The 14,064-nt window shown below is 41.6% G+C and overlaps 1 protein-coding gene across 1 annotated transcript in view; it reads left to right on the plus strand.

Annotated features, from left to right (window-relative positions):
* Positions 1 to 14,064, plus strand: part of fbxo21 (F-box protein 21) — a 41,165-nt gene that overhangs the window by 19,106 nt on the left and 7,995 nt on the right. Inside the window, exons 9-10 of the mRNA XM_041202311.1 lie at positions 2,752 to 2,884; positions 7,613 to 7,803. Of these exons, the coding sequence (XP_041058245.1) occupies positions 2,752 to 2,884; positions 7,613 to 7,803 (324 nt within the window). The remainder of the gene's footprint in view (positions 1 to 2,751; positions 2,885 to 7,612; positions 7,804 to 14,064) is intronic.

A 14,064-nucleotide genomic window follows, 5' to 3' on the forward strand; every position in this document is an offset into this window, starting at 1 on the left:
GGATATTGTCTAGGTCTTGTTCCTTTTGGATATGGACTGCTTCAGTATCTGAGGAGTTGCAAATGATGCTGAACATTGTGCAATCTTCAGTGAATATCCCCATTTCTGACCTTATAATGGAAGGAATATCCTTGATGAAGCAGCTGAAGATGGTTGGGCCTAGGACACTACCCTGAGGAACTCCTGCAGTGATGCCCTGAAACTGAGATGATCGACTTCCAACAACCACAACCATCTTCCTTTGTGCTAGGTATGACTCCAACCAGCAGAGAGTTTTCCCCCAATACCCATTGAATCCAGTTTTGCTAGGACTCCCTGATGCCACACTCGGTCAAATACTGCCTTGGTTTCAAGGGCAGTGACTCCCACCTCACCTCTTTTGTCCATGTTTGAACCAAGGCTGTAATGAGGTCAGGAGCTGAGTGACCCTGGCAGAACCTAAACTGATTGTCATTGAGCAGGCGATTACTAAGCATGTGCCACTCGATAGCACTGTTGATGACACCTTCCATCACTTTACTGATGATCGAGACTTGACTAATGGGCCAGTCATTGGCTCAGTTGGATTTGTCCTGGTTTTTGTTTACAGGACATACCTGGGCAATTCTCCATATTGCTGGGTAGATGCCAGTATTGTAGCTGTACTGGAGCAGCTTGGCTAGGGGCATGGCAAGTTCTGGAACACAAGTCTTCAGTACTATTGCCGGAACCTTGTCAGGGCCCATTGCCTTTGCAGTATCCAGTGCCTTCAGCCGTTTCTTGATATGTGGAGTGAATCAAATTGGCTGAAGACTGGCATCTGTGATGGATCATCTACTTGGCACCAATGGCTGAAGATTGTTGCGAATGCTTCAACCTTATCTTTTGCACTGATGTGCTGGGCTCCTCCATCATTGAGGATGGGAATATTTATGGAGCCACCTCCTCCAATGAGCTGTTTATTTGTCCACCACCATTCACAACTGGATGTAGCAGGACTGCAGAGCTTAGATATGATCCATCGGTTGTGGAATTGCTTAGCTCTCTCTATCGCTTGTTGCTTTTGCTGATGCACAGGCATGCAAGTAGTCCTGTGTTATAGCTTCACCAGGTTGACACCTCATCTTTAGGTAATTCTGGTGCGGCTCCTGGCATGCCATCCTGTACTCTTCATTGAACTAGGGTTGACCCCCTGGCTTGGTAGTAATGGTAAGGTGGGAGATATGCTGGGCCATGAAGTTACAGACCATGGTTGAGTACAATTCTCCTACTGCTGCAGATAGCCCACAGTTGCCCAGTCTTGAGTTGCTAGGTCTGTTTGTAATCTATCCTACTTAGATGCATCTGCACCTGAGATCAAATATGTTTTTCCCTTTTGTTGGTTCCTTCATCACCTGCCGCACACCAGTTTAGCAGCAAATTCTTTAGGACTCGGCCAGCCCAGTCAGTAGTGGTGCTACCAAGCCTCTCTTGGCGATGAACATTGAAGTCCCACCCTGAGTACATTCTGTGTCCTAGCCACCCTCAGTGCTTCCTCCAAGTGGTGTTCAACATGGAGGAGTACTGACTCATCAGCTGAGGGGGACGGTATGTGGTAATCAGCAGGAAGTTTCCTTGCCCATGTTTGACCTGATGCCATGAGACTTCATGGGGTCTGGTGTCGATGTTGAGGACCCCCAGGGAAACTCCCTCCTGACTGTATATGCCACAGTGCCGCCACCTCTGTCAGGTCTGTCCTGCCGGTGGGACAGGACATATCCAGGGATGTTGATGGTGGTGTCTGGGGCATTACCTGTAAGGCATGATTCCATGAGTATGACCATGTCAGGTTGTTGCTTGACCAGCCTGTGAGACAGCTCTCCCAATTTTGGCATAAGCCTCCAGATATTTGTAAGGACGATTTTGCAGGGTTGATGGGGCTGAATTTGCTGTTGTCGCTTCTGGTGCCTAGGTCGATGTTGGCTGGTCCGTCCAGTTTCATTCCTTATTGACTTGTTTTTAGCAGTTTGTTACAACAGACTGACTTTCTAGGCTATTTCAGAGGGCATTTAAGAATCAACCATATTGCTGTGGGTCTAGAGTCTCATGTAGGCCAGTCCAGGTAAGGACAGCAGATTTCCTTCCCTAAAGGACGTCAGTGAACCAGATGGGTTTTATTGACAATCGATATAGTTTCATCATTAGACTTTTAATTGCAGATATTTTTTATTAAATTAAATTTCACTAGCTGTTGAGTGGGATTTGAACCTGGGTCCCAAGAGCATTACCCTCTGGGCCTCTGGTTTACTAGTCCAGTGACAGTACCACTAAGTCATCGCCTCCCCTGAATCCTCCCTGACCCAGTACCACCAAAAACAGATTGACTGTGCATTTGTTTGTTGGGATCTTGCATGTAATTTAGCTGCCATGCTTGCCAGCATTAAGAACAATGACTACATTTTTGGATGTATATAATTGACTATAATGTGCTTTGGGGCACTGAAGCCAGGATTTTCTGGCCCTGTTGTGGCGGGACCCTCTGTGGGAAATTTGGTGGCCTAGCCAAAAGTCCGTTCACTTTAGGCAAGACCGGATGATCCCAGAGGCAGGTGGGGCTGGAAAATCCTGCCCTGAGTATCTGAAAGGCCCTATACAAGTGCAAGTTCTAAGCTGGTACTATCTAGGGTCAATAACTGCATTATAAAATGGAACACTTAATTGTAAAACCTAAGAAACCCTGTATAGGGAAATGGTTCCTTACACATTTGCTTGAAATAATTTTATTGTTCGCAGAGAGGGCAGTGACCAGTCTTACCAATTGCTACGAAATGCTCTTGATTTGTATCTCACCTTGGCTCCTGATGATGTTCAATACCTGATGCTTCAAGCCAGACTTTACTTTCACTTGGGAATCAATCCAGAAAAGGTAATTAGTGAAATTGGGAGTTTGTTAGTAGTTAAACTTATGGTTTCTCATGGCCTTGTGGAATGCTTTATAATGTTATTCAGCAAGGTGGTCATGTAGCATAATTGAGAAAAAAAAACTAAACCGTAGCCTTGCGTTTTCTGCCAATAGCAGTTTGGAAAGCAAGTTACATCTGGCAAATGCAAGCAGAAATGGAAATTGAACTGAACATCCATTTTCTTGTTGTGATGTTCCTGGTCAAGATATGGCAAATTACAGGACATATAATGAATGTCAGTCTGCTCTCAACCATTCAGTACAAATTATTCTCTGCAGTCAAGACTAAATTAATATAACTCTGGAAATATGCCAATAGGTACTTAACATGAAGAACACACTGTTAGTTGCTTAATCATATTCAGTTGCGGAGACATTAAAGGGATTCACTTGTACTCCTATATATAGAACCAGACTGAAACTGAAAGTGTTGGGTTTGGAGGTGCTTGCTTGTAATGTGTCTGGGTAAATTAAAGTTTAAGTGTGTAAACATTAGGCTCTGGTTCTATCTTTCACAGTTAGGCTATCTGGATTAAAACAAAGGCATCCAATAGAAATGCAGCTCTTTAGGAAAGACACAATCCCACTTCATATGTAAGATATGATTGTCTATCTGTTGAATTTCTGCCGTCAACATACAGTTGGGCAGAGACAGTGAATGAAGTGGTGCTTCCCTGTGTCTGGTGACTGTCTGCTAAGTGACTCCATGAGGTCTGGGAGCAGATTTCCAGGACCCTCATCAGTCCTAGACAGTGTGAATGAAATATAATTTTTAAAAAAATATAGCTTCCACTTACATTTTTTTTTAAAACAGGGATTTAACTGTAACTCAGTAAGAGTAAGATTCTATATAAGTATTCTAAACTATATTTGGGAAAGTTCCTGGATCAATCCTAGGACTATGCTGAGTTAGCTGATCTCAGGCAGGACAATGGTTTGGCACTGCTATTGGGCTCGGCTCCCTGGACTAGGAAGGGAAAAATCGGCAATGGCAGCTGCTTCTGACTACTTTGCATGACATCTTCTAGAAGTTGCGCATGTGCAGATATCAGATGAGACTGATGTGGTGCACCCCATTGTTGAAATATAGTTCATCAGAAATTAGGAGAGGAGTGGTGGTGAAAGTCAGCAATAACATGAAGGAAAGCACTGTGAAAGAAACAATAGCTGCTTGTAAGTAGCTGAATGCCTAGCGGACATCTTCTCACCAAGTGAAAGAAAAGCAAGCCTGTGTTAGAACTTTGAAACAAAAACAAAAAATGCTGGAAAAACTCAGCAGGTCTGACAGCATCTGTGGAGAGAGAGACAGAGATAACGTTTCGAGCCCATATGACTCTTCAAATCTAAAGGGAGCTAGTGATGTGGTGAAATATATACTGATTAGGAAGGGCTGGAACCGGTGAAGCTGGATAGAAGGCCAGCAATAGGTGGAGGCAAAGGAGAGATGGCAAAGGATTTCATAAACAAAAGGTCAAAGAGTTGTAATGGTGTGGGTACTGGCTAAATGAGGTGCTAATGGTGACATTAAGAAAGCAAAATGTGATAATGGCCGGACCAGGGTAAGCACTCTGGAAAGTGACAGATGGCCCTAGTGGAAGTGGGGTCGGGAGAGGGGACAATGATGGGAAGAAAGATCGAAAATAGGCTAAAAGCTGGGGATAGAACAATAAATGAAAATGGAAATAATTTTAAAAATAATGATGAAAATAAGTGGGGGAAAAAATTAATAAAAATTTTTTTTAAAAAAATGAATAGGGGGATGAAAAAGGGGATGGTGGGGATGGAGGAGAGAATTCATGACCTGAAGTTGTTGAACTCAATGTTAAGTCTGGAAGGCTGTAAAGTGCCTGATCGGAAGATGAGGTGCTGTTCCTATTGTTTGCTTTGAACTTCACTGGAACATTGCAGCAGGCCAAGGACTGACATGTGGGCATGAGAGCAGGATGGGGTGTTGAAATGGCAAGTGACAGGAAGGTCTGGATCATGCTTGAAGACAGACCAAATGTATTCAGCAAAGCGGTCACCCAGTCTGTGTTTGGTTTTCTCAATGTAGGGGAGACCGCCTGTTCGCAAGCATGACCCAGACCTTCCTGTTGCTGGCCATTTCAACACCCTATCCTGCTCTCATGCCCACATATCCGTCCTTGCCTTGTTGCAGTGTTCCAGTGAAGCTCAACGCAAACTGGAGGAACGGCACCTCATCTGATTAGGCACCTTACAGCCTGACTTAACATTGAGTTCAACAATTTCAGACCATGAACTCTCGCCTCCATCCCCACCCCACCTTTTCCATCCCCTTTTTTCCATATTCATTTTTTAAATTAATTTTTTTCCACTTATTTTTATTTTAAAAATTATTTCCATTTTCATTTATTGTTCTATCCCCTGCTTTTAGCTTATTTGCGATCTTTCTTCCCATCACCACCCCCTCCCACAACCCCGCCCCCACTAGGGCCATCTGTCACTTTGCAGAGTGCTTACCCTGGTCTGGCCATTATCTCATTTTGTTTTCTTAATGTCACCATTAGCACCTCATTTAGCCAGTACCACAACCAATAACAGCTCTTTGGCCTTTTGTTCATGACATCTTTGGCCATCTCTCCTTTACCTCCACCTATTGCTGGCCTTCTATCCAGCTTCTCTGGTTCCACCCCCCCCCCCTCTTTTTATCAATATATATTTCACCACATCTCTACCTCCCTTTAGATCTAAAGAAGAGTCATACGGACTCAAAACATTATCTCTGTTTCTTTCTCCACAGATGCTGTCAACCTGCTGAGTTTTTCCAGCATTTTTTGTTTTCGTTTCAGATTTCCGGCATCCGCAGTATTTTGCCTTTATTATATTATTGTGTTAGAACTTTTCCTTTTTGGATTTTCTTTTAGTTAATTTTGTGGTAGTGAGACAGGAAGGAGCATTTTGTCCATTCCACTAAAGTATAAGTGTTAACATTTCTATGGAGTTCAAAGATTATTGATCGTTTATCTGCTACGTGCCTATGTTTAGATGTTGAAGCCTGGTTGCGCTACTACTGTTGTACTTTAATTTTATGGATCTCAGTTTACATTTTTAAATAGGAAATTGGATCTCTACTTATAAGGAAAGATGTGCAGGGCTATGGCGAAAGAGCAAGGGAGTTGGACTAATTGATGGATCTTTCAGAGAGCTAACAGAAGCATGATGGGTTGAATGGCTGCCTCCTATGCTGTATGATTCTACAAAGATACTTTATTGGTACATGCAAAACAAGTGGGGCCATTCTGTAAAACCAAACTAAAACAGATTTGCAAATATAAGCCAAATGCCAAACCCAACTTCATTAATAATCCAGTCTGGGAGCTGTGACCAAACCTTCTGCAAAGAAAAAGGAAAGTTTGTGAAGGGACTAGTAGTAATGAAACCTGTAAACTGTAGTCACCTTTGGGGACTGACATCAGATATACTTCTTTTGCAGGTATTAGTATTTTCAAAATGGTCATTTTATATTTTCCCAACAATCTTGAAGTCCCAGTTGAGATTATGATCAGCACCAAATCAACTGCAACAATGCTAAGAATCCCCCCGCACACACCAATGTTCCGCTGTGTAAGCTTAACTGTTTTGTAGTCTAAATTCCCATTTCATTTCAAACTACTCTCATTTGGAGCAAAGTGTAACTTCAGTAATGAGCTGTGTTTCTCAATTTTACTTACCATCATTTGGGCTATCGCAACAAAAAGAGGGAAAATATTATGGGTTAAAGCTTTCGAAGGCAAATCTTAGAACTGATTGAGAATATTTGAGAAGAGAAACATAACTGGTCATTGTGTATGGGAGTGAATCTGCAGTTTTCTGCCTGAGCAGTAATTTTTATGGAAGACTGACTAATAACTGGGACTCTTAGGTTTGTCCATCACTATAGCGCAGCAGAGAGACTTGGGACAAGCATCCACCACCACTTCTTAAAGCCGAAGCTAGTCAAAGAAGCGGATCCACCATCAGAAACCAGTCAACAGCAGCTTCTTTCCTCGATTCTGCCAAAGAGTACAAGGACAGAGCACCGGGGAGGAAAAGATAGCACCACTCATGTTTAGCTTGTGCTTGCCTTGCTTCAGGGGGCTGTTGAGGTCAGTGCGTACAGGCCATTGTGAAGTGGCAATAAGATTTGTGAAAGAAACTGCTTTTGTCAAATTAGGATTTCTTGACCTAGTTTCCACTGAAGCAGAGAAACTGCTCTATCACTGGGATAGAGCCATATATTCATTCAGCCCCAGAGATGCAGTTCTTTCTCTGCCGCTGTGAATACTGGGTAAAGAGCACTGAACACCATAGAAGCTGTTTCTTTCTCAAAACAAGCTGACCTTTGTGCACAGACCTTACGAAAGTGACAGACTTACGAGAATTTGAGGCAGGAAGCAGGCAAGCTATAATGGAAAGTATCAGTGGCCCTGACTAGGTGGAATTTCCAGATGGGGCAACAGGTTTACAACCATGTTTTAAGCTGAAGAAAGGCTTGATGCATTGAAGGTCCCAATTGTTTAGAATGTGCAAGTGTCCATGGTTTTAGAGTGGCCTTTGTATATTTTATCATGTAAGTTATTTGAATCTCTCCAAGTGTCTGTTATTTTTCTGATGTCTTTTTACTTGGGTGTCTGTTTATACATAAATATATGCCCATAAATTCATTCAATTCTGTTGCTTACTTTTGCATAGGTATTGGATATTCTTCAACACATACAAGCTGTGGATCCCTTGCAGCATGGTGTGGTGGGGCACTTAGTCCAGCTAACTTTGGAGCAGATTGCACGCAAGAACCAAACATCTGAAGTTCAAGTAAAACGACATACAGATGAGAAGCACAAAAAAATAGAGTTTTCAGTGGGGCTTATTATGAAACACAAAAGGTAATTTTGATTTACTGCGCTCTGTCTGTTACAGATATGTCCAGGTTACCTTAAGTACAATTATCCTGAGGTTTTTAGTGTCAGGGAAGAGAATATTTTTTTCACTGCCGGTAAAGCAGAAGCCTTCTCATGAAAATAGTCCTATAGAGGCAAGCATTTCCCTTATCCTATCATTCCTGTTTATAAAAACATCAGGGGTGTATGTATTGATATCAGTTGGTAATCTGTCCTGGAACTGCTGAAGGACGTTTTTAACTTTCCATCTACCAGAAGATTTGCATGAGATGATAAAGGATTGAATTGATGCTGGGGAATGGTGAATTAACATATTGAATTTTGTAGGGTATGTCATGTATCAATACCAGGAAGCACCAAAAATAACACCACCTTATTAACTATGAAAAAACTGGTGGAAACACTAGGGTTAGGCAGCATTTGTGGAGAGAGAGAGACAGTTTTTTTCACTTCATGGTCACTGACTGATGATCTGAGTATTTCAAGCATTTTCTGTTTACATTTTAGATTTCCAGCGTCTGCAGTAGTTTGTTTTATACACATTTTTTCTAGTTCCTTATCAGATTCTTAGGAAAAACCTCAAAGTATTACTGAATTAACTGGAAACATTGTTACACAGGCAAACAAAAACTGATTGTGAGGAAAGAAAAGATCAATAAGAGTGAGAGCTATCTGAGAAAGTCAATTTTCCAACTAAGTTGTTTATATATGCTGTTTCCAATCAATATGATTATCTCTCTAGTTGAAAGTTGCAAACCCAGGATGCATAGCTTTTTTATTAATGAAAGTGAGGTCTGGCTTATGTGGACGCTTCTTTCCTTCTCTCACATTTTGTCATATTATGCAGGCAGAATAAAAACTATTCACCACTTATTATACCATATAATTATGAATGAACATGCTAATATTTTACCAACCTGATGTGAAGTAAATATTTTGACATCCCTGAAACCTCTTTTCTAATTTCCTTACATGCACATCACGCATACAATATGACATCAGTTTGTCCATTAGTCATTCATTATTTGAATTAATTGTCTGTTGTGAAAAAGGTTATTTTCACCTCCCAGTTATGACTGAAACTTCAGAATGTAGTTTGTTATTAAATTACAGTTAAAGCTAATCACAGTCTGACCTATATTGTGAAGATACTGTGGAAGCCATAATTATTTGTGCTCCTATTATTCCTAAGATTTTGTGAATGTTTTGTTATTCTTTAACTTCCAATATTCCTCCCACATGATCCCAGCTGAAGGGGCTGCCACAGATATGGGACAGCTGGCCAAAAAGCTCTTTCCCCAATGTCAATCATAGCCTCCTTCCAGCTTCAAAAGTAAGTGTTCTTGTAAGTATTTTAGCAATCCATTTGACAGCTCATTGCTACAAAATTTGTGCTGAAGCTGAATAAGTGCTACTTTTAGGTCATATCTGTATGGCTAGAGAGCTGATGATTAGCAACAGACAGTGTGTTTTTCACCAAATGCTTTTGAATTTTCTTGGGCCCAGTGGATCAGTTGTGATTGGTGTCAGGAGCAGTAAACAGATGGATAAGCTTTCCTTCTATTCTTGATACATCAGCTGATCTGTGTGCAAAGTACAGAGCATTCCATTAGCAAAAAAGGATTTAAAATATTTTAATATAGTCTGTAGGTGTTACGCATGTATTTTTGCCCCTGCACTATATTTCAGTATTTGAAAATATAAATAAAGATTCCATCAATTACCTTTCCTCCATCATAAGGTTGTTTGGGGTTGCTTGCAATGTTCAGCACCATTCACAACTCCACAGATACTGAAGCAGTCAGTGTCCACATGCAGCAAGACCTGGACAACATTCAGGCTTGGGCTGATAAGTGGCAAGTAACATTTGTGCCACACAAGTGTCAGGCAATGACCACCTCCAACAAGAGAAAATCAACCATCTCCCCATGTCCTTCAATGGCATTACCATTGCTGAATTCCTCCCTATCAACATCCTGAGGGTTACCATTGATTAGAAAATGAATTGGACCTGTCATGTAAATGCTGTGACTGCAAGAGCAGGTCAAAGGCTGGGAATTCTGTGACAAGTAACTTGCCTCCTGACTCCCAAAACCTGTCCACCATCGACATGCTCAAATTAGGAATATGATAGAATACTCTGCACTTTCCTGGATGAGGGCAGCTTCAACAGCTTCAAGAAGCTTTACGCCATTCAGAGCGAAGCAGCCCACTTGATTGACACCCCATCCACCTCCTTAGACATTCACTCCCTCCACCACCGATGCACAGTAGCGGCAGTGTGTACCATCTACAAGATGCGCTCGAGCAACTCACCAAGGAATCTTCGATGGCACCTTCAAAACCTGCAATCTCTTATCACCTTGAAGGGCAAGGGCAGCAAATGCATGGGAACACCAACTGCAAGTTCCCCTCCAAGCCAAGCGCCATCTTCACTTGGAATTATATCGCTGTTCCTTCACTGTTGCTGGGTCAAAATCTTGGAATTGCCTTCCTAATGGCACTGTGGGTGCACCTACAACACATGGCCAGCAGCATTTCAAGAAGGCAGTTTACCACCACCTTCTTAAGGGCATTTAGGGATAGGCAATAAATGATGCCCTAACCATCGATGCCCATACCCCATAAAAGAATGGAAAAATATTTAAGAGGTCTGAGGTGGATGGATTAGGAGTGACTAGCAATCCAAATTCAGAGCAGCAGTGTAATTTGGGGATTTGTATAGAGCTGTGTGACAATTCTTATGAAACCCAAACTTTACCTCATTGGAGAGCGCGGAAGCCGGGAACTTAAACTCTTGATGGGCATTGGAACTTTTGCGCATGCGCAGACTGGGAGCAGGCTTGCTGCATTGTTCCAGTGAAGCCCAACCCAAACTGGAGGAACAACACCTCATCTTCCAACTAGGCACTTTACAACCTGTCGGACTGAATATTGAATTCAACAACTTTAGGTCTTGACCTCCCTCCTCCATCCCCACCCCCTTTCTGTTTCTTCCCCCTTCCTTTGTTTTTCCAATAAATTATATAGATTTTTCTTTTTCCCACCTATTTCCATTATTTTTAAATATTTTTAAATCTTTTATGCTCCCCCCACCCCCAGTAGAGCTATACCTTGTGTGCCCTACCATCCATTCTTAATTAGCACATTCGTTTAGATAATATCACCAACTTCGACACCTATGTGTTCTTTTGTTCTGTTGTCTGTGACATCTTTTGATGATCTGCTTCTATCACTGCTTGTTTGTCCCTACAACCACACCAACCCCCTCCACTTCTCTCTCTCTCTCTCTCTCTCTCTCCCCCCCCCCACCCAAAACCAGCTTATATTTCACCCCTTCTCGGATTCACCTAGTTCTGTTGAAGGGTCATGAGGACTCGAAACGTCAACTCTTTTCTTCTCCGCCGATGCTGCCAGACCTGCTGAGTTTTTCCAGGTAATTCTGTTTTTGTTAAGTGAAGAAGGCTCAGTAGAAGCCCTGAAGATCCAAGAAGGTAACCGCAGGTTGGTGACTCCATGCTACGGGCTGTTGGGGCAAAGGTACCCCTTTGAAGCAGTAGTGTTCTGCTTGGCGTGACTGAAGATCTGAAATTATGCTTGTGAGTTAGTGTCCAAGTGCCTACTGGGGAATCCAAGGGAACAGAATCTCGGGAAATGAGATTGAAACCTTGCGAGGTGGGCTGTCGTTGAAGCTGAATGAATTGGAGCAACCTTTGGAAAAAATTCCAAGGCGAGATCTTCGAAGCTGAAGACTAGAATCCATCATAAGAGAAACAGAGTTTCAGTGGGATTTGTTGACTTGGAGCGTTAGTGACATCTGGGAGGTTTGTTGAGAAACCCATGGACTCTGTTTTGGTTGCATCTGCCGTTTATTGTGTAGTGTGGTGTGTTCAACCAGAGTTGGCTTTTTAACTCACATGTACCTCATGCTTACCCTAAATATTAAAGTTTAAGATAGATATTGTAAATTGTTTTATCTTCTGACCTTGTACAGTAAAGTTGTTTGTTCAAAACCCCTGGAATCTTCTGGCTTTCTTCACTAAGCAAGTGTCTTAAATCTCAAACTTGTCTACTTTTGAAAAAAGTAACTGGATCCTACCAACAACTTGGTGTCTGACCAAGGATCATTACACTGTAGAATTCAATTTTAGGGTCAATGATCCCTAAAAGTATTCTAAATTAAATTAGGTAAGTGGATGAAGGAAAGGACAATAAAGGGATATGGGAGCAGGGTGGGCAAGTAAGAATTAAACTACTTGCCCCTATGAAACATAAATGCTGTCAGACTAGTTGGACTACATGGTCTGTTTCTGCGTTGTAACTTCTTTACGTTTCAGTGATACTTGATTATCCATCGGTTTACTGAGGTGGCTTCTCTGTTGCACTGCGGAATCAATATAACGTTCTAGTTTTAATTTCTTAAGAGTGAAAACCATGCGCTTTTTCTTCTAAAATACAATTATTACAGTCTTTACCTTCTTTCAAGCTTTTTTTGGATTAATATTGTATGACAATATTGTAGTTAATATGTTAAGATAATCTTTGTCACTCGTGAGTAGTTTGGAATTTGAGCCATCATCATGATACTTAGCTGCTAAGATGGAACTGTGCAGAGCATTACCTGCCCTTTACGCTCACTGCTCAGTTACTAAATGAGTATGTTCTGAAGTTAATTGGGGGATGAGTGTTGAAGGAAGTTTGTGTAGATTGGCAACTGCTTGCAAATATCGTAATTGCTCTTGGGCAGAAGTTGAGACATCAGAATCATTGAAGACAACAGGATATGAATGGCTTTCTTTTTAAAAAGAAACTTTTGATATTTTGAAGTTCACAAAAGAAGAGGACGAATTTAATGTTATGGGGAGGAGGGAGGAATAGAGATATTGAATAAGATAAAATAGATAGAAAGGAGATGCTAAATAGGTTGGCATCACCCAAAAGCTAACAAATCACTTGGTTCAGATGGAACGCATCCTGGAACTTGGGTGGAGATAATAGAAACTCTGATCACCATCTTTCGATCCTCCTTGGATATTGGTGTTGGACAAGTGGACTGGAGGGTTGCAGATGTTACACCCCTGTTGAAAGATGCAGAGAGGTATAACCCTGGTAACCGGAGGCCAATCAGCCCAGTGTCTGTGCTGGGAAAGCTACTACAAACTATTGTCAAGGACAAAACTAATTCTCACTTGGAGAAGCATGAGTTAAAAGGGGCAGCCAGAATGGATTTGTTAAAGGCAAGTTATGCCAGACCAACCTGACTGAGTTATTTAAAGGGTTACTTTAAAGAAGTTACAAAAAGGGTTGATGAAGGGTACTGCAGTAGATGTATATATGGGCTTTCAAAAGGCATCTGATAAGATGCCAGATAACAGACTTATTCGGAAAGTAGAAGCACTATTGAAGAAGTATCAAAGGCGTGGTGGTAATTTGGGACATAATTGGCTAAAGGATACGACACTGAAAGTAGCCGTGAGTGGATGTATTTCTGACCAGAGGGAAATACAGTTGGGTCACCCCAGGGATCTGTATTAGGACTGTTGCTTTTTTTTGTTATGTATAAATGACCTGGACGGGGCTGTACAGGGCACAATTTCAAAGTTTGCGGATGATACAAAACTTTTAAATTTAGTGAGGTGTAAGGAGGACAGTAACCGATTTTAAGAGATATATGGCAGATACAATTTAAATGGACATGTGTGAAATTATGCACTTTAAGAAAAACAATACTGAGAGGCAATAGCATCTAAATGGTTAGACAAAAGCATAATACTGTGGATGCTGGAAATATGAAATAAAAACAGAAAATGCTGGAAAACTCAGGCTAGGCAGTATCTGTGGAGAGAGAAGCAGAGTTAACATTTCAAGTCCGTATGACATCCTCAGCTACAGAGTCGAAATGTGATGAATTTTATACTGTTTAAGAGGGGGTGGAGCTGGTGGAACAAGATAGAAGGTCAGGAATAAGTGACAACTAAGGAGAGATTTACAAAGATGTCATGGGCACAAAGTGAAGGGAGTGTTAATGGTAGTGGTAAAGAGTAAATAAGGTGATGAGAGTGGCATAAAGGTAAGATGATAGAAGGTGTTAACAGTAGAACGAGGGTCAGCACTCTGAAAGGAAAACATAAAAACAAGCAACAGATGGCCCTGTTTGGGGGGGTGGTGGGGGCATGGTTTGGGGAAAAGGATTTTTAAAAATGAACAATTAAACAGAGGGGTCAGAATGGAGGAGAGAGTTCATGG

The sequence above is a fragment of the Carcharodon carcharias genome, chromosome 13 (assembly GCF_017639515.1).
Source record: "Carcharodon carcharias isolate sCarCar2 chromosome 13, sCarCar2.pri, whole genome shotgun sequence".
Lineage (NCBI taxonomy): Eukaryota > Metazoa > Chordata > Chondrichthyes > Lamniformes > Lamnidae > Carcharodon > Carcharodon carcharias.